The sequence below is a fragment of the Fundulus heteroclitus genome, chromosome 23, assembly GCF_011125445.2.
Source record: "Fundulus heteroclitus isolate FHET01 chromosome 23, MU-UCD_Fhet_4.1, whole genome shotgun sequence".
In the NCBI taxonomy this organism is placed as follows: Eukaryota; Metazoa; Chordata; class Actinopteri; order Cyprinodontiformes; family Fundulidae; genus Fundulus; species Fundulus heteroclitus.
The window spans coordinates 12,080,483-12,099,419 of NC_046383.1; the positions used below are offsets into that span (position 1 = coordinate 12,080,483).

At 37.3% G+C, this 18,937-nt stretch overlaps 3 protein-coding genes across 17 annotated transcripts in view; all 3 read right to left on the reverse strand.

Moving 5' to 3' along the window:
* Positions 1–6,702: 6,702 nt before the first annotated feature.
* On the reverse strand, positions 6,703–8,053 carry fgfbp1a (fibroblast growth factor binding protein 1a). Its single transcript, XM_021320645.2, has 2 exons — positions 8,001–8,053; positions 6,703–7,424 (listed from the first exon to the last, which is right to left on the reverse strand). The coding sequence occupies exon 2, from the start codon at positions 7,403–7,405 to the stop codon at positions 6,797–6,799; it is 609 nt and encodes a 202-aa protein (XP_021176320.2). The 5' UTR covers positions 7,406–7,424; positions 8,001–8,053; the 3' UTR covers positions 6,703–6,796.
* A 2,073-nt stretch (positions 8,054–10,126) lies between these two features.
* fgfbp2a (fibroblast growth factor binding protein 2a) lies at positions 10,127–12,162 on the reverse strand. The gene is made up of 2 exons (XM_012870805.3): positions 10,584–12,162; positions 10,127–10,414 (listed from the first exon to the last, which is right to left on the reverse strand). Exon 1 carries the CDS (start codon positions 11,226–11,228, stop codon positions 10,593–10,595), a length of 636 nt encoding a protein of 211 aa, XP_012726259.2. The 5' UTR covers positions 11,229–12,162; the 3' UTR covers positions 10,127–10,414; positions 10,584–10,592.
* A 1,734-nt stretch (positions 12,163–13,896) lies between these two features.
* Positions 13,897–18,937, reverse strand: part of prom1a (prominin 1a) — a 130,634-nt gene continuing 125,593 nt past the window's right edge. For all 15 annotated transcript variants that reach the window (XM_036126925.1, XM_036126931.1, XM_036126932.1 and 12 more), the window contains 2 exons: positions 18,851–18,883; positions 13,897–17,169 (listed from right to left, as the gene is read on the reverse strand). Coding sequence is in view for 1 of the 15 variants with exons in the window: in XM_036126931.1 (XP_035982824.1) it covers positions 18,862–18,883 (22 nt within the window). In the remaining 14 variants the exon portion in view is untranslated. The remainder of the gene's footprint in view (positions 17,170–18,850; positions 18,884–18,937) is intronic.

Here is an 18,937-nt window from a genome sequence, read left to right on the forward strand (position 1 = left end):
GTGATGGGTTAATGAAACAAGTTTTTAGCTATGTGAATTATTTTACAACCTAATGCTGAATTTCTACAAAACCTGTATCTTGTCTTCATGATGCTATTTGTCTTCTAAAAACCTCTGAACCTAATAACTTTATTTAGTGGTGTCTGAGGAAAAGCGTTGAATCAAAATCTGCACCACACTTTCATGGGTTCTATTAGTACAAAAACAAAGTAGAATATTCTAAATAATTTTTCTCATCAATTAACAGTAATAGACAACTTTCAATTCAGTTTATTTATAAAGCGCCGATTAACAACATGTTATCTCATGGTACTTTACAAAGTAAATTCTTTTAAATCACCCAGGCAGATTTGTTAAAAAATGTTCTGTCTAACTAAAATATCTGCCTTGAAAATTTGTGTTGATCTATCACATACAATCATAGTAAAATACATTTTGTATTTGTTAGATGACATCATGAGAAACAATTCACCAGTATGAGTTAGTTTTCTAGGAACTCATCCTTATTTTTCCAAAGTGGCTGTTCTCTGCCAACGCATTATCAGCGGATTGATGTCCTCATGTTGCGTTTAATCTCGGGCCAAGGAGACACACGACTCACCGTTGATTTTCTTTATAGATCAACGTCTTGTGTAGTTTCAGCCATGATGCAGTTTTGACAAAAAAATGTGCCACTGACGATTGTTTCTGCAGGCAGAGCAATTCTAAAATGCTTTTTATAGGGAATAGACTGTGTATAGTATAATATGTTTTAAAAAAATGCAAGAACAATAACAGAAGGGTGGTGACATGAAAGATAATCAAGCATTACAAACATTTTAATAGAATTAGTTTGAAGCTTTAATTTGTTTGGTTTATTTAATTACTCCATCAGTTGCATGACAAATGGCTGCACTGCAGATATATGATGCATTTGCTTGATTAATATAATTTGAAAAGCCTGTTAATAAGGAATATTATATTTTGTCAGCTGGACCCAGCTGATAACTTAATGGAAGTTAGATCAGTGACAAAAGAAAAAAAGAAAAAAGTGCAAGACGTGAATCGGTTTGACAGACACACCACAACAAACTCAGTTTTCACTTTTACAATCTGAATATTAGAGTTTGATAATGATACGTTTATAGCCCATGGGATTTAAAGACAATGTCTTTCTGCATCATAAATAAATAAACGGACAACAAGAATGTTGCTGGAATGGTTTAAGCCAAAAATATTATAATGTGTTAGAATGGTCCAGTCAAAGTACAGACCCAGATCTAATTAAGGATCTGTGGAAAAGCTTGAAAACTGATATTCCCAGAAACGTTCCATCCAATTTGACTGAGCTTCAACTAGTTTACAAAGAAGAGATCAGATGTGGCACATCGAGGGACATTGACTATTCACATGAGAAAATATAATTACCCGAGGTGTGGCCATTTATGCCAAAGAAAACGTAGAATAGTCCATCGATGGAGCCTTATTTCGTGTGGAGGGTTGTGCAGGAGCTTGTTGCAGATTTTCGGTCTGATCCATGTTGACTGGGAGGAGTCCAGGAGGGAGAGGAGGGTTTCTCATGGGGGGAGGCGAGACTTACAGTTCAAACTAAACCGTTCTCCTCACTCATGGTTCAGATTTGAGCAGGATCAGGTACAGTTCCTTTAAAGGCTTATGAATCATCATAACATCATTGTGACATCATCCAGGGAAGACAGATCACCTGCTACTACCATCTAATGTAGAACAGATTACTGGATCAATGTGAGCTTCTGTGCCTTCTGTGTCTCTGCTCTGTCTTCTCTAAGCCCCAGTGGGTCGAGGCAAATGAGCGTTCACACTGAGCCTGGTTCTGGTTCTGCTGGAGGTTTTCCTTTCCATTAAAGGGGAGTTTTCCTCTCCACTGTCGCTTTATGCTTGCTCAGTATGAGGGATTGCTGCAAAGCCATCAACAATGCAGACGACTGTCCACTGTGGCTCTACGCTCTTTCAGGAGGAGTGAATGCTGCTTGGTAAGACTTTGATCCAATCAACTGGGGTTCCTTAGATAGGATATTTTTTGACAAATCTGTATAATCTGATAGAATTTTACTTTGGAAAGTGCCTTGAGATGACATGTTACATGAATTGGCGCTATATAAATAAAATTGAACTGAATTGAATGGGCACTGAACTTTAAATAAAGACCAGCTAAGGTCAAAGTATGAACCAAAAACAAATTCACATTTCTCACAACCGTATGATAAGAGTCTGAGATGTTTGATTCTCATGAATTAGCCTCCTTCTGAACTAGGTGTTCGCCCTAACACCAGTAAATCAAAGCAAACAACACCAGTGTCAGATTTTATTAAAGCTATCTGCATTTTAAACGTTTTAGAGATCCTCAGGAATCTCTGTAAATTATTTGGTTATTTAGTCACTATGGTTTTCCTCAGACATAGAGCAGTTTACACACAACACACACTAATCCAACATCATGCAATACCAACAATACATTTTTGTGCAGTTTCATTAATTCCTCTAATCCTGCTCAACTGAGGCTCTGTTCGAACCAAATACTCATTCAAACTCATACAGAGGCATTTATAAGAGCGTTTAGGTGGGATACTCTCTCAGTGCCAAATCTCCTTTGTGTTAAAACGTACTGCAGTTTGTTCTCGTTTGTGTGCAGTTTGACCGACTGATATTTCTCAGCCAATCAGGAGCTGCAGGCAGTCACACCACCTGTAACTCCACACCAGTCTGGGCCCGCACAGCAACACCAGCATCGTTTCTAATGTTTCAGAATAAACTGTGGCCTTCACCAGGAACCCTCTGAGGCAGATAGTCTTTATTTTTACATGACTTCTCATAGAACAAGTGGTGCAAGAAGTCAAAGGTTGGAGAGATGCAGAAAGTACAGTTCCTGAATTTAGGCCATTATTCATGCTTCAATTTAATACAGAGCAAGAATAAATAAGATTATTAACACATTGGCAAAACATTAATTCTCTAACTTACAAACCCGTATTGTTAAATGTATTTTATTTTTGCTAAACAGGTTTTATCAGCTGTTGGCATGAAAGTCTGGCCTGGTAATCTGCTCAGTGTGGGCCCTAATAGGAGTTAATTGAAGTCAGAAGCTTGCAACTTTAGCACACCATAAAATAAAACAAAGTAGTAATGGAGAGCTTCAAGCACACCTTGCAAATGGTAGTGGTTTGAGAAAACTATGTTCTGCATTTATTTTAAGTGTCTACCAGTAGTGTTTCAATGAAATGCACGGAATAATATTTTTTGTTGTTGCAAGAATCGTCACTTCTGTGATTTTTAGTAATTACAAATGGTAGCTGAGATTAATGTCAAGTATCAGCTGACAGGCCCTTTCTGTAATTTTCAGGTAATGTTATTTATATTCTTCATTATTTTTTAATCATCATTTGTGTTTGAACCCATAATCAAATATATTACTCTGAATTTTAGCTTTAAAATAGCAGCCTCCAAGACAAAATGAGTTTGAGTATTTTTAAACATTTAATTATGTTTAAAAATACTCAAACTCATTTCTCACATTAAGCTGCATCTGCAGAATATTTTAGAAAGGAGTTATGCACCTGAGCTGCATGTTGCTCTTCTAAAATAGCAAATTAATAGCGGAAAACAGCTACAATGTTCACAATTGCTGGATTTATTTATGCAAAACGCTGCACGAGAAAACATATACATGATGAGAAACGATGTCTGCAACATATTTCATTTTCTTTTTTACATAAAAGTTCATGTCCAACCCAGACTCATTTCTAAAATGGGTCAAAACAGATTATTATTATTAATCAGTAGAATTTCATTTTAGAATAAAAAGAACCACTTGTTCTATTATACATTGCTCTAAATGCCCTTAAAAAACAAGGCAATGAATGTGTTTTCTAATAAATTATAGGGTTAATTTGGACATTTCACAGTTTGTAATGTAAATGTTATGAGATGGTGGTCCTGCAGCTGGATGGTTTTTGTGAAGCTGTTAGTTTACCTTTAACAACCTTCCCAGCAGCAGTGGTGTTGTGTTTTCAGCAGGTGGTGTTTTATAGCTTCGCTTCAAGGAAAATTCCTCCCTAAATATACTTCCCTGACTTCGTGACTGCCCTCTAATTTTCTTTCCTCTTCAGCCACATTGCTTAAGTCTTCTTTTCTTCTTTATTTTCACCGTAACATATTTTAAACAAAGAGCAGAGGGAAGCCTGCTCAGAGCCTGAATTTGATGGACATCAGCTGCGAGGATTGCGTTATGTTTCAGCAGGAGTTCAGGATCAAATCAAGAGAAAAGCATGAAGTCGTTTCCCATCTAAAATCCCAGCCTGGCCTCAAGCCTCTGTGGTTGGTGAAAGTCTGCCTTATAATGACCTCTGTTTGACTGCTGAATGCTGATATCCACACTCTGTGTGCTGCTGATGTTTGTATGTGAGCAGATCATTACTGTGTGGAAACTTTAAAGTACATAAAGACCAGTCCTACTGTTTTGGGCATCTGGGGTTCTGGTTCCCCTGGCATCTGCCTTGGTGCTCTGGGGGGCGGGTCTTTGCACTGCAAAAAGGGAAGTAAAAGTAAGTGAAATTTCCTTGAAATCAGTGTATCTTTCCTTGATTTGAGGAGCTAAATAAGATTATTTGCCAATGGAATGAGTATTTTTACCCCTAAAATCAGATAATTAGATATCCTGCACTGAAAATAAGATGATGGAGATGAATTGTTCCTATTTTAAGTGCAAAAATCTTATTCCATTGGCAAATAGTCAAATTTAGCTCCTCAAATCAATGGAAAATACACTAATTTCAAGAAAATTTCACTTACTTTTAGTTTCCTTTTTGCAATGTGACTTCTCACAACCACTTTTGAAAATTTTTCTTATGGATAAACCTTACATATATAAGTGCACTCTCACAAACACCTACAGGTGCTTACAAGGATTCAAAGATTCACTTCTATACAGAAAACCCCTATCTTTTGATATCTCTCTTTTCAGGTGTAGAAGCAGACTCTGGGGATGTTATCTTGTTCTCTCTTTTTCCGCTCCTCTATTTTTGTCTTTTCTTTTTCTCTTCTCCCTTTTTCTTCTTCTACCTTTCCGTTTCTGTGTCCATTGAACATGAAATAGTCCCAGAATAAAATCTAAGAAAGCACTATGACAAAAGTAGTAAGGCTCCACTTGTGAAAGTAAAATCTGTTGTGTTCTTTTTGGCATTAAGACAGCAATTCTTAATGCTACACTGCCAGACAGGACACGTGAAAAAAGTACATAAAGACCAAAAGGAGAGAAAGCTGCTAATATGTATCCTTGAATAAAACCGTAATTTCAATGATCAAGGTTGAATTTTGTTTATAAATCAAACTGAAGTCATTTAGTTTTTATGTGTCACTCAAATAAAATAATATCACCCACTATAGATGCTTCAGACCTATAAATATCTGAGTGGGTGTAGAAAAATGTGTATCAGCCAAACTTAAGTAGGTTTTTAAATTAAATACTAACAAAACGACTCTGATTTTCTTTGGAACACCATCAAAATAACCAAAGGTAAACCCGCATTTGTGTGTTCTTGGATTTTAAATGTTCTGACGGGATTAAAAAAGAGACATGCTCCTTTGCCTTTATATAAATTAGAATATCACTTAAGTGAAACACATGTTTTATAGAAATTAATATGTGATATTGAAAAGTTTTACTTTAATAATTAGTTTGATGATTACGTATCATAGCTAATAAATTATAATAAGACCAATAAAACAAAATGTTTTAAGTACAGAAATGCTGGTTCACTACTGAAAGCATGTCCATGTACTGCACAGTATGTGCACTAAATACTTGCTAAGGCTCCCATTGCTGCATCAGTGGCCTTCAGCCTAAAAAAGCGCCCTCTAGTCCTTAACTCGCCTGCAGCGCTGGTCTGATGTATCTCAGTAATCCATCCATCCATTATCTATGCCTGCTTGTATTTAGAAATAAGATTTGTGAATTGTTTGACACTTTACAAATTCCAAATGAAGTTTTCTAAGAACATGACATTGAAATGATCTGAAGGGATTCCTAAATATTCTCATTTTCATAAGTGCTGTTTGTGACCCACAGTTAACATAATAATCTCAATGGGAAGAAAAGTTATTAAATATGTAAAAAATAGCTGCAGCAGGAAATGTTTAATTAATCAATGTTTAATTGCTAGTTAGACCTATTGGGTCTAAGATATTATTCTTCTCTAGCTTGTTTAGAAATTTACCTCTTAATGATAAGATTAAAATGATAACTGTTTATCAACGCTAGGTCCCTTGGGGAAACAATTAATTGACATATTTTTTTCAACCAAATCACTCACCTTACCAGCTATAAAACAGAAATAATTTATATGTAATCTGAAAAGAAGTAAACTAAGAACTGAGTCTTGCGGTACACTAACGTCATTTTTTTAACAAGGATTTTTTCAAAACTGTTAAAATTGTATAATATATGATTTTAACTGCTCAAAAATAAAGATTTGTTATTTTTATTATAAGAATATCATGATTTAATGTCAAGGGCCTTGGTCAAATCCAGAAATAATGCTGCACTCCATTAAATAATGAAAAGTGTATGAGTGTAATTTATTTAGCATAGATTTGGTTATTTATGATCACAATAGGACAAACCATTGTACTGTAACACATTTACATAATATGCCAGCATGGACATTTAAATAGATATTTGGATGCATGTAGAGTGAATTGTTTTTATTTTTGTATGTCAAACATGCACAGACTACCACGCTTCAAGTCCAGAATGTTTCAGTCTAGTTCATTCATTCCAGTCTTAGCAATCATAATTATTCACCATGGTGGAAAAAAAGGTGCACAGACTGGACCAGGAGTCACTGCAGAGCTTTTTGGCCAGTTCCTGATTTTTAGGCAGGCAGGATTTGGCTGCTCTGTTTGGAGATGGTGGAACGTAAGACGAGGGAGTCCCCTTCTTCTCTGCAACCACGAGCCTAAAATGAGCCTCTCTTGGAGCTTGCTTGCACATGCCCGCCCTGATCGATGCAGTTTCATTATGACACAGGTTGCTTTGCTTCTTCAGGGCTCTGGTAATCTGCTTCCAGTAGACTAAAGTATTTGAGGCATACTGGGGACAAAGAGCTGCTCTGGCTGTGTATGTACAGGCAAAGCTTCTTTCCCCCTTCATGCAGGTCACGAAGAGAAACAACGGGTCTCCACCAGTTGCGTTCCAAGAACACTGCGAACCATCTTTGGTGGCCAGTTTGCCTCGAACAGGTTTCATATGGCTCAGCCCTGATCTTTCCTTGCGCTGCCCTCTGTCGCCCCGTCCTCTACGCCCATGGCTCCTATGACAGCTACCCAACATCATCTGATGGGAAACACAAGCAAGGACCATCAGAACGGCTACATTGGTGAGGAGAGCCATGAAATCCACAGAACACACCCTGCAAGAGAATTAACAGATTTAGAGATCTGACCCTAAGTCGAATCCCCTTTTTTTTTTTTAAAGAAACAAGTTTTAAACCACCATTAGATTTGCATTCTAGAAGAGTTGTTGAAAATCTACTATTGAGGAAAACATACTTAAAAAAAGCATTTTCATGCCTACTTGGGTTAGAGAGACTGAAGGAATGATCCTAGAGTTAGATTTGCACAAATAGTGGAGGAAAAGTAGAATAGTAAGATAAATAGTACAGGTTTAAAAATAGGAAAACTTAAATTGTATTTCAGTTGGCATAAATCCATATATGATGCCTGGGTACACACTTCTGCCTCTAATTTTAAAATGCATAAAATCATAATGAATAGTCATGCAAGATTATTTTTTAACCTTACAATGCCACATGTTATAAAGGACCATAAGAAATAATATTTATCATTTAGAGTTTGTTTTCCATTCTACATTAACACATCAAAAGAATTAAATCTATTGCTGATAAAAGACAACAAGAAATTAAAAAAAAAAACTTCAGAAACAGTAGATTTACTGTTAAGTTTTGGTTAAAAGTGATGAAACTCACCTGAAGCTTTCAGAGAAAGTTCCCTTTGCTGTGCTGACACATCTGAGCTCTCTCGTCTTCAGGTTGCAAAAGGCTGCTGCATAATAAGCCCTCCCCTTCACACACACACACACACACACACACACACACACACACACACACACACACACACACACACACACACACACACACACACACACACACACTCATAATACCAAAATCCGAGTGAAAGGCTTTAAACCTCACTGAATCCTGACCCAGTAAACCATTGTGTGGAGAATTATTAGGTTACCTTGAACAGGAGGTGTTCCTTCAAGTCAAATTGTGTTTAGAAATGAAACAAAGCGACTTTGCATGCATAAAAATCAGTTAGAAAGATAATCTAAGATAAATCTGTGTTTACCAGTTGAATTACAACATTTCGTCCCTCTCTCTGAACGAGGGGAATAAACGTACCTCAGAAGAAGCCAGTAGGCTCTGGATCTAAGCAAAGGTATCATATTTGAGAGAACTTTCATTTGGTTTCAGCTTCAAGACATGTGAACTACACCGCAAGAAATGCTTTAATTTCAAGAGAAGCTGACATTTGAGAGATATAAGTCCTTCACATGAACATTTGTGCAGCGTGGTGCTGATAAAATGACTCTTATCTCAAAAGGGGACAGGTGTTCCTGCAGCAGAAAGATTGTGGACAGGTGGGCAGGTAAGCAGGTGAGTGCAAAGCTTCAAGACCAGTGGTGTCCAACTTTTTTTTTACACAGGCCAAATTCATCAAATCAAAAGTATCCTTGGGTGACACAAAATATGATTTATATTTGTATCATTCTTATAATGCAGTCGGGGTTCCACACAGATTATTCCAGGGGCCACACTTAGGACACCCATGCTTTTTTCTCTCGTCATTTACTTTATTAGTTTGACTTATGAACCATGAAGCTTGCTGAATAAAAACTGTGGATCAAACACCATCGACCCTCAGCCTCAGGGATCTGTCTTTAAAAATATGAACAAGTCACCAAACTAAATCCTGCCCAGTTTTATAACTGAGTGATGTGAATAGTTATCTTACTGGTCAGTTTGGGTGGAGGGCCATCTATTGGTGGGCCTGTGTTTCCATCATAGCTTTTCCATTTCCAGATGATGAACTGAGCAGCGTTCCTTTAAATGTTATGAGGTATAGATATTATTTTGCCTAACCCTGCATTAAACTTCTCCACAACTTTGACCCTGACATAGCAGATGTGTTCCTTGGTGGCATTGGATTTACTGGCATTTTCCTTTTACTTTACCATCATGCACTAGTTGGTGTGGATCTGTCATATATATATATATATATATATATATATATATATATATATATATATATATATATATATATATATATATATATATATCAATGAAAAACACAAGTTTGTGACATGTGAAAGAGTTAAAAGGGGCGTGAAGATTTTTGCAAACAGACTCTTCAGTTTAATTGCTAACAAGGATTTCTGTTATATATGAAATTTTGGTTTAAAGATTATTCTTAGAACCTGCCCTGGAAACACTGAAAAACCTAAATTTTTACTCAAAGTTAATAATTTAACGATAGTCAAACAGTTTAGGATGTTTGTTTCCGGAAACGTACTGCAAAACTGTGTACAATGCAACTGTCTACTTTTAAATCACTGCTGCACCCTACTGCATATTTGTCTACATTTGGTTTACATTGTTTACATTTCAACTGCCTACTGTTCACTGCTGCACTTTATCCGGAAGTAAATTGAAATTTATCCTGTAAGTGACTGCGATTGATCACTGCACTTTATCCTGTACTGTAATTCACTGCAAGGTATCCTGTAGAGTTACTGCAATATTTCTGAGCTGTGTGAAAACGAAATTTCGTTCTGTATGCACTCTGTGTATACAAAATGACAATAAAGAAAGTCTAAGTCTAAGTCTAAGTTGTTTCTGCTCAGTGATTCCCAGCCCTTTACAAGCTTTCCTCTTCATCTGGCATAATTCTTAATTTTACGTGGCAGCGTAAAATGAACAGATGGATACGAATTGTTTAACTAATAGTGTTTATTCCTCACATAAAAGCATTTTCACAGTCCATCAATATTTCTCAAAAATGTACCAGCAGAGAGAGTTTTTTTTTTCTCCTATGTCCAACATGAATTCTGGCTGTTAGAATAATATTCAAGATAATGACACAAGATAATATCATAAAAATAACAAACCTAATCCTGTTTCATGCAGATCCAGTTAATGCAAAACATACAAGAAGCTGTTGAAATTCCTCCAGGAATCAGAGGAATAAAATTCTTTTTTGGAAAAGAAAACCTGTAGTACCAGTCAGTCTCCGTAAGAGGGCGCTATATGTGTTTAGAAACAAATGGCTGGCATAGAGTGTTTTCCTCCAGTGGTGGCTTCAGTCAGCAGCTCAGCACACTCTGCATGATGGACAGAGAGGAGAGGAGGACATGTAATCCTGAGCATCAGGAATCAGTGAGACAATAAAACTGGAGCAATCAGACAAGTTCACACAGGATTACACATGCACTGCACTCCCAAACTAGATATAAACCCTGAGAGTCAATGAAGAGTTTTCTGGATGCTCACCTTTGCTCGTTAATTCCTAAACCAACCGATTACGAAGGAGCAGACGCCCTGCAGGGACCTCCAGCAGTACTGCCGAGCCATACTCCTCCGAGTGCTCTCCGTTGGAGGTGTCGTCGGCTGTGGGTCGGCTCTCTTCGTGGGCCTGATCCTCCCTGATGCTCGGACCGCTTTCAGAGGTCCCTTCTCCGTCTGGTTCGGTCTTGCGTGTGCAGGTGAACCTTGGGGTCTTTCAGGCTGCTTTGATGGCTTCGCTGGCGGCCGAGACCGTAGGAAAGGACCAGCTGAGAAGATCATCCGAGACTCGTCCGTCGCCTTCCTGCACATGTGAGGCTTGAGCTCTCTGGGACCCTGACAGGCATTTGTCTGCTTTCTGAGCGTCCACATCATCTGGACAAAGTAGTGCCTGGGGTTTTTGTTGAAAGCAGGGCAGGTGTGAGGCTTCCCCACATACTCACACCAGTAGGAGCGCCGGCTGCCGTGGCACGACAGCCTCAGCTTTATGTTTTCCCCTTGGCCCGTGAGGATCATGGTGCACTTGTCCCCAGCCTTGGTCTTGAAAGTGATGGGGTCGTCCCAGATGCTCTGAGCCTCGGCTGGCCAGAGACTGCAGGTGAGGAGCAGAAGAGCAGTGGCTGGGATCCACATGGTGTCAGCCTGAGAGCGAGATGAGAGTGGAACTGGAGCTACTGCGCTGCGCTATGATCTGCCCGGGCAGAGGCTTCCTCTAGCTATTTATTGGCCGAGCGGACACGCTGTAACTTTAGGGGATGCAAAATGAGTCAGCTGAAGGAAAAAAAAAAAACAATTTTATGGGTGGAGGAGGGAACACCACTTTAGTTACGGGTGAAATGTATGTAAAACTCACATGGTTCTGAATGAAACGACCACACAATGTCACAGATGAAGAAATCTTAACCACGTTCACTCATTTCCAAAACTGTACAGGTCAGTTTAACACAGAGGTATCACACTCATAAACAGAAGTCATAAGTTCACGTTTGCTGCATACGTTTGAATTAGAAAATAAAGTAAAATCAGACAGAAAAAAAAAAGCAAGAAAGCTGAACCCCTTGTGTTTGCCTTAAGTGGCAGTTAAAGCTCATAACTGTGCAGCGTAACCTATCATTTCCCTCTAAACATAAACTCTGGACAGTGCCACAGAGAAACACAAGTAGACACATGCTGGAACATGACTGGGAAGGGAGCCAGTAATTGCTTTGCCAATTAAGAAAGCACAACAAATGTCTGCATGAGACAGGATAGAGAGAGGAGAGACACTGGTAGGGCATCCTAGGGTCTTATGTGAGATTTATGTTGAATAAAACACCATCTTGACTTCTGTGGAGCAGGGGCTAAATAAAAGAACTGGATTTGATCTAATGTCTGTAGAACTGACAGGAAATGCAGTGGTTTCCATTTGCTAGTTTTGCGTTCCTAATTTCAGAGGCTGTGTTAACCACGTTGGGTACAAAGTGAAGCAACGCTCCCAGCTGTGCTTGAGAGGAAAACACGAGAAAAGGGCGGAAGGCCGCACTGATTATGGCACCACAAATCATCGCTGACTCTTAATCTTCCTGCTGGACTTCAGGCAACATGGCCTCTCCACTTTTCCTTCAAAAACCTACACCTTGATTTCCAAATGAAATGCAAAGGTTACTTTCATATGAAAATTGGACTAAAGTCACAAAAGTCCGCTCCTTGTGAAGCTCCTCCAAAGTTTTTAGGGGCTTTTCTTGAAAACCCTCTCAAGAACACAATAAACATGCTATGACTTCCTTCGTAGTATTCTGATTTGACAGGGAGAATTTTTGTTTCTCATTATCTTTTAAGCCATTATCATCAAAAAAGACAAGATGTAAAGGCTTGAATTATTTCACTCTGTGTGTAAATGTATTCATACGATACATGATTTTCATTTTCTGAAATTAGTGACAAGAAATTAACTTGTCAAACTGTCTGAGTTGTTCTTCTAACTGTAAGCAACAATCTATTAAAATGTAACATTTCCACTGCAAAACAGAATAAAAAACAAGTAACATTTTCTTGAAATTAGTATATTTGTCCTTGATTTGAGCAGCTAAATAAGATGATCTGCTAATGAAATAAGATTTGTGCACTTAAAATAGGAACAACTCATCTCCATCATCTTATTTCAAGTGCAGTATATGTAATTATTTTTATTTTAGGGGTAAAAATACTCATTCCATTGGCAGATAATCTTATTTACTTGCTCAAATCAAAGATGCATAGACTAATTTTAAGAAAATGTTACTTATTTTTAGATCCGTTTTTCGCAGTGTCCAGAAGTCAGCATACTTTCTTCAATTATTTAAGCTGCCTTTACACACAAGGCTCTGTGCTTCAGTTCTGAGGCTACATTTTATAGGTTTAAGTAGGTACCAGGGAAAAAAAAGGTTGTTCCTTCAAACAGCGCCTCTGTTTTTGACTTCTTTGCCGTCTTAAGAAGTGAATTTAGAACCAAAGAGCCTGTGTGTGGTTTTTCTGGGGCTGTTTATTTAAATACTCCTCAGTCCCTGAGAAAACTTTGAAGCCATGCTTATGGAAGAGGATAATAATGTCTTATTGAAATAGCTGACCAGTAATGCAGCCCACAGGGCTCTGGCTTGGCAGTACCGCCATCGCGTAGGAATGTGCATTGTGCTAAAATGTGCAAAACCATCTGGTTAAATTTTCTGTTACACACGGCATCAATGTAACATTCAATTTACATCAATATAAAACCTATTTTTCTTCATTTTTTTTTTGCCCTCAGAATTACAAAACATTTTATGTTTTTGCTTCGCAGTAAAGTATGAAAACCCTCAATTATTTTCTCCGTAGTAACACGGTCATCCCAAATAATGCAGAGCAAGCAGGACAAAAGGTAACGGGATACAAGAAGAAGCACAATGTGGGCTTCTGTGCTTTCTGTGTCTCTGCTCTGTCTTCTCTAACCCCCAGTGGGTCGAGGCAGATGACCGTTGATACTGAGCCTGGTTCTGCTGGAGGTTTTCTTTCCCGTTAATGGGGAGTTTTTCTTTCCGCTGTTGCTCCATACTTGCTCAGTATGAGGGATTGCTGCAAAGCCATGGACAATGCAGACGACTCTCCCTGTGGCTCTACGCTTCTCCAGGAGTGAATGCTGCTTGTCGGGACTTTGATGCAATCAACTGGTTCCCTTATATAGGAAATATTTGACCAATCTCTATAATATGATTGAATTTGAATTTAAAGTGCCTTAAGATGACATGTTTCATGAATTGGCGCTATATAAGTAAAATTGAATTGAATTGAATTGAAGAGGAAAAAAAAAAAACTTCAACTGGAGAGTTTATTCACAATTTATACACTTTTGTCATAGCCACATAAAAAAACAACAACATCTTCCTGGTTCCATCATCATCATCATCATCATCATCATCATCATCATCATCATCATCATCATCATCATCATCATCATCATCATCATCATCCCAACCATTTCAAATCAGCGACCCATTCATCTGATCACTGCTGAGTTGTGATGTAAGACAACTAGTTTTAAGCACTTAAGTTTGTGAGTTTGTCGCCGCTGACGCTTTCCCAGAGTCTAGCATGGAAGCAAGCTGTGATAGCCAACATGAGCCCACCGCTCGTCTAAGACTAGAGAACTGACTTTACGTTTAAGTGAAGCGAGCGACAAGAACGACACCAGGGCGGAGACAGCTCCAATAAGTTAATGGAAAAGCACAGCTGGGACTCCTCAGCATGGAAGTCAGTGTTTCCTTTGGACAAATAACGTCAATGCAAATAGTGTATATAATCAGAGTATCGGAACATAACCTGTGAACTGTTAGTCTTTTCAGTACCTCTACCGCAAATCACCTGCTCTTTAGTTAAAGGCCTTATAGAAGCCAAAAGTGCACAAAAATCTAAATGTTAATTTTTATTAGTAATTTTTTTTTCCATATATGTTTCATCTTTGTTGTTGCAAGCTAAACAAAAGCTGTTAAATATGTAAAACAACAAACTAAAACAGCAATGGGACTTATTCAGTGATCTGAAGCAATTTCCCAACTGACTTTATTTTGCTTCGAGTAAATGGACTGCATTTCTTATAAAAATAATAGCAAGCTTAGATGGTGAAATGGGTTTGTTAGAATATAAAAACAACACTAGGATAAAAAATATAGATACATTAATAAATTTAGACTAGCTTTATTGCTACTGAGTAGCAAATCTGTTTTTACTATTAGAGTTTATTGATTTATCTTGTTTTTTTTATTTGATTAACGTATGAAAATAGATTTTTCTTTTGTCATATCTTTATGTCTATGAATCTGCTATCATCTGGTAAATTGATTCCCTTATTGTGTACTTACAATGACTAAAATCCAAAGTGTGGTTGCTAGTGTAGGTGTTATTCTTTTACAGTGAAAAAGGCTTCTTTTCAATGATTGGCAGCGCTCATTTGTCCCATAAATAGATTGTCTAATTTGTTTTCACTGGATATAGCATCTTTATGAGATGTAAGGTATGTCAGTCAGCTTGATGCAGCCATTTCAGCATATTTCTCTTCTGCCTTTCATATATAACAATAATCAACAAATGGACACATTCACCCGCTCCATGTATTCATACGTATTGTAAAAAAAAAACACAGCAGGCAAAGAGGAAAAAAAGCATGCAAAAGAGAGAGCATTTAAAGAAAACAGGATTTGGCTTGAAAATGAACTTTCCACTTAAAAAGTATGACTAATATAAAAGCAGGAGAGAGCTGACAATAAATGTATGTAATACATAAAGGAAATGGAGCGGTACTTTAACCAATTTACTCCAAAGTTACTGTATTATTTGAATGAGAAAATCAACCAAAACGCAGCTGCTACAAATTCGGTACGAATTTGCCATCTGGCATTTTTGTCCTTGGTGCAATGTGGATATGACCACACTGTTACCAGGTGAAAGGTAGATAAAATGTCAAATATGTTCCATACCTCCTGAATATTTTTTTTTTTTCTTAACCAATGCAGCACAATTCTTAAATGTGAGATTTAAATCTCCATATAGAAGAATCTGTTTAACCTCTTAAGACCCGGGAGTTTAGATCCAAACATGGGCTGCTCCTCTTCAAACATGTTTGATTGGTTGTAAACCTCAATTACAGATCTCTTAGGAGAAAGAAAAATATATGTTTGAAGAGAAATCTATGATTTTTAGGCATTAAAAAGCTGTTTGTTTAGACTACAAGTCTCTGGTGTTAAGAGGTTAAAGCAACCTTAACTCACAAGTAAATGCTACTGTGGGGGCATACATTTTTAATCTTTGATGACAAATAATTCCAACATTGTTTATATTTAACATTTTAATATGACTTTTAAAAAAAGAAGTGTACCTGTAACAAATAATAGTAAAACATCTGAAAGGCAAACAGTTTTGTCTGTTTCTCACATGCATGTGGGTCATTTTGGCCCTTTTGCCACGTCCTCCTTTCAGTGTCGTCTTTGCACCGCTCAGTTCTTCTGGCCATAAAATGGGGCTCTCTACCATTAGGGGTTGCGTACCAAATTTGAGTCAATTTGTACCTACTTTGGGGACAATTGATACACAGTTTTGACCTTTGAGTTAAGGTCCTTTCAGTGTATTTTACGTTTGGTCTACTCTCTAAGGAAATGTGCTAATGCCACCACCACGAACGGTCCAAAGAGAGATCAGAACCAAAATGAATTGCAATAGGGCACAATATTGATTTAAAAAAATAAAAAAATGAAATTATTCCTGAGCTTCAGACATTTTATGGTTATTAATAACTCAAATTTATAAAAGATACTTAATTACCAAGAGAAATAAACCAGCAAACCTAACAGGATCGTTAAGGAAAAGGGTACAAATTGTTTATTTTACAGGTGAGAGATGGGAGTAAGATGGGGGTGAAACAGCAACGTGTTAGAAAGGGCTATGAACTGCCAAAGGGGCAAACTGACCCACAGCCATCTAAAACCAGCAAAAACTACATTTCTGAAAATATTGTAAACAGTTTAAAAAGTCATGCTTCTGTTTCTTAGAAAATATCTCCACTGTGTGGAAACAAGCCATTTCTCAGTAGTTAAAGTATCACACATCCATCAGCTCACTCATGCCTCAGTTAAAGATGGATGCAATATTCCCAACAAAAACAATCAGATCTTTATGACCATGCCTTCTAACACTCATACTATTGGACTTTAGTTGAGCTGAACGTCTGCAGGAAGAAAACAACGGTTTTCTCCAGGCTAACCTTAAGGTCAGCTTTCAGCTTCTTCTTTTTTTTATCTAGAGCACAAAGTACATTAAAATGAGCAAACGCAGCAGTGGATGTCATGTCCTCTGAAGGTCTTTTTTTTTCAGCTTAGTTTTGTGTCCAACAAATGTAAACACAGACACAGCAGTCCTGGGAAAATGGAGATGAAACCTGGCTCAGATCGACGCTGAGGGGTGAGGAGATTGGAGTCCCGCAAGCAGCAACTAAACTGGAGACTCTGATCCGCTTCATTTAAAAGTTTCTGTGAGTAAGCAGGACCTTCTGTGTTCTTCTTTAGGAGCGAGGAAGCCAGGTTCCTCCGGGGAGCTAGAATAAACAAAGCAGAGAATCTTTACATTATTATAGCGTTATAATAGAGGTTTTTTCTATTTTGTTGAGCTTATGAAGTTGAGTTTTTGATTAGCAGGGATGTCCAAAATGTGACCCGAAGGCCGTTTGTGGCCCCTGGACTGATTTTGTGCAGCTAAAGTCCAACAATGACTTGGATCATCAGCACTGGTGCTTCATGCAGAGGGGAACTTTTTATGTATAATTAGGGCAAAATTATTACAGAGAAGTTATGGTCTTCTTACAAATGAAAATGTTAGGTACAACACAAAGTATTTGTCTGTTAATAACCACACTTTGTACATTCTCTTTAATTTCATAGTAAATAAGACCAAATCCATCCAATGATTTTTACTCAAATGCACCAAAATCTGCTCTTAATTCATTTATTAAAATTGGCTCTCAAGTACAGCAAGCATTTACAAAGAAAGACCGACCCAGATCCTGTTCTTACTGCTGAGATTATACTTTTTGTTTTTCTCTAAAGCCCAAAGAATTAGCAAACTGGATGACAATCTTTAAATTAAACAAATGAGCAAAACCCTTTTTAAGTTTTGGATGAACAATAATTTACTGACTAATTTGTTTAATTAAAATATTGCACACTCATATTTTATGAAGCAGGTAAAAACAAAAATCCTTATATAATTTTTGGTCATTTCTGTTTCTTTAACAAAAATTATACTTTTGCCGCTCCAGTACTTTTGACTTTACACTTTTGGCACAGATGACAAAACATTTTAGAACCTATTCAACTGTTCCATGTTGAAACGAATGTAAATTAATTTTACATGATTTTAAATGACTAACATAAGGCATGGTTTGGATTCTATAGTGGGTTATAAACATCCTTGCAAGGTTAAAAGCTACTTTATTTAGACTTCTTGCATTACATTTGCATTACAGTGTTCTGTAAAATAATACATTTTTCACATCTTCTTCCAAAACAGCCATATATATATATATATATATATATATATATATATATATATATATATATATATATTTGAGAGTCATTTGTGAAGTGAAAATTGTGAAGTGAAAAGAAACTTTGGGTTTGTAGAACCAGCCTTCACTCTAATGAGAGCTGCACGTCTTTCTGGGTTTGTCTCAACCAGCTGGGGCATCTATTTATTATTCTGAATTATGTACTGTAGCTTCTGATTTTTTAATTGACAACATAATTAAGATCTGTTGAAGCATTTAAACATTTTTTGCAACATTTGCTTGAGACAAGAAGACAGTTAAGTCATGTTCCAGTCTTGTCAGTTTTCCGCCTGCGAACCCCACGGGCCCATCACATCACTTTCACCTTAAACCGGAACTGAAAGCAGTTTTAATGAGGGCGAATTATCTGGTAATCTATAGAAATTTCTTCAATCAATGAGATTTTCTCATCAAGACAACAAGCTGCTTTCAAAAATGTTGGGATGCTGTGAAATCCTGTTTAGAAAACTGTGCTAATTTTTAAGGTAAATTAGCTTTTCACACCTGCAGAAAGCCTTATTTGCTTGGTAAATTAACAGCTTAGTGACAGCGACTTTGACTCAGTGTAATCCTTTGTTTAGATGTGACTGATTGATCAGTTGAAACTGGATTGGATTTCCTGCACATTGATTCAAAGCAAACTTAAACATGAGAAAACACAATTAGACCTTACCAGGAAGTTCTTTAGTTCCAGTTGTCAAGGGCACTACGAGGACAAGAAGCAGAGGAAGAGGATTTTAGACATTTCAATGCAAACAAT

What these genes read in the sequence shown, in the direction of transcription:
- fgfbp1a (XM_021320645.2), bottom strand. Translation starts at nt 7,405, where the DNA reads ATGGCTCTCCTCACCAATGTAGCCGTTCTGATGGTCCTTGCTTGTGTT.
- fgfbp2a (XM_012870805.3), bottom strand. Translation starts at nt 11,228, where the DNA reads ATGTGGATCCCAGCCACTGCTCTTCTGCTCCTCACCTGCAGTCTCTGG.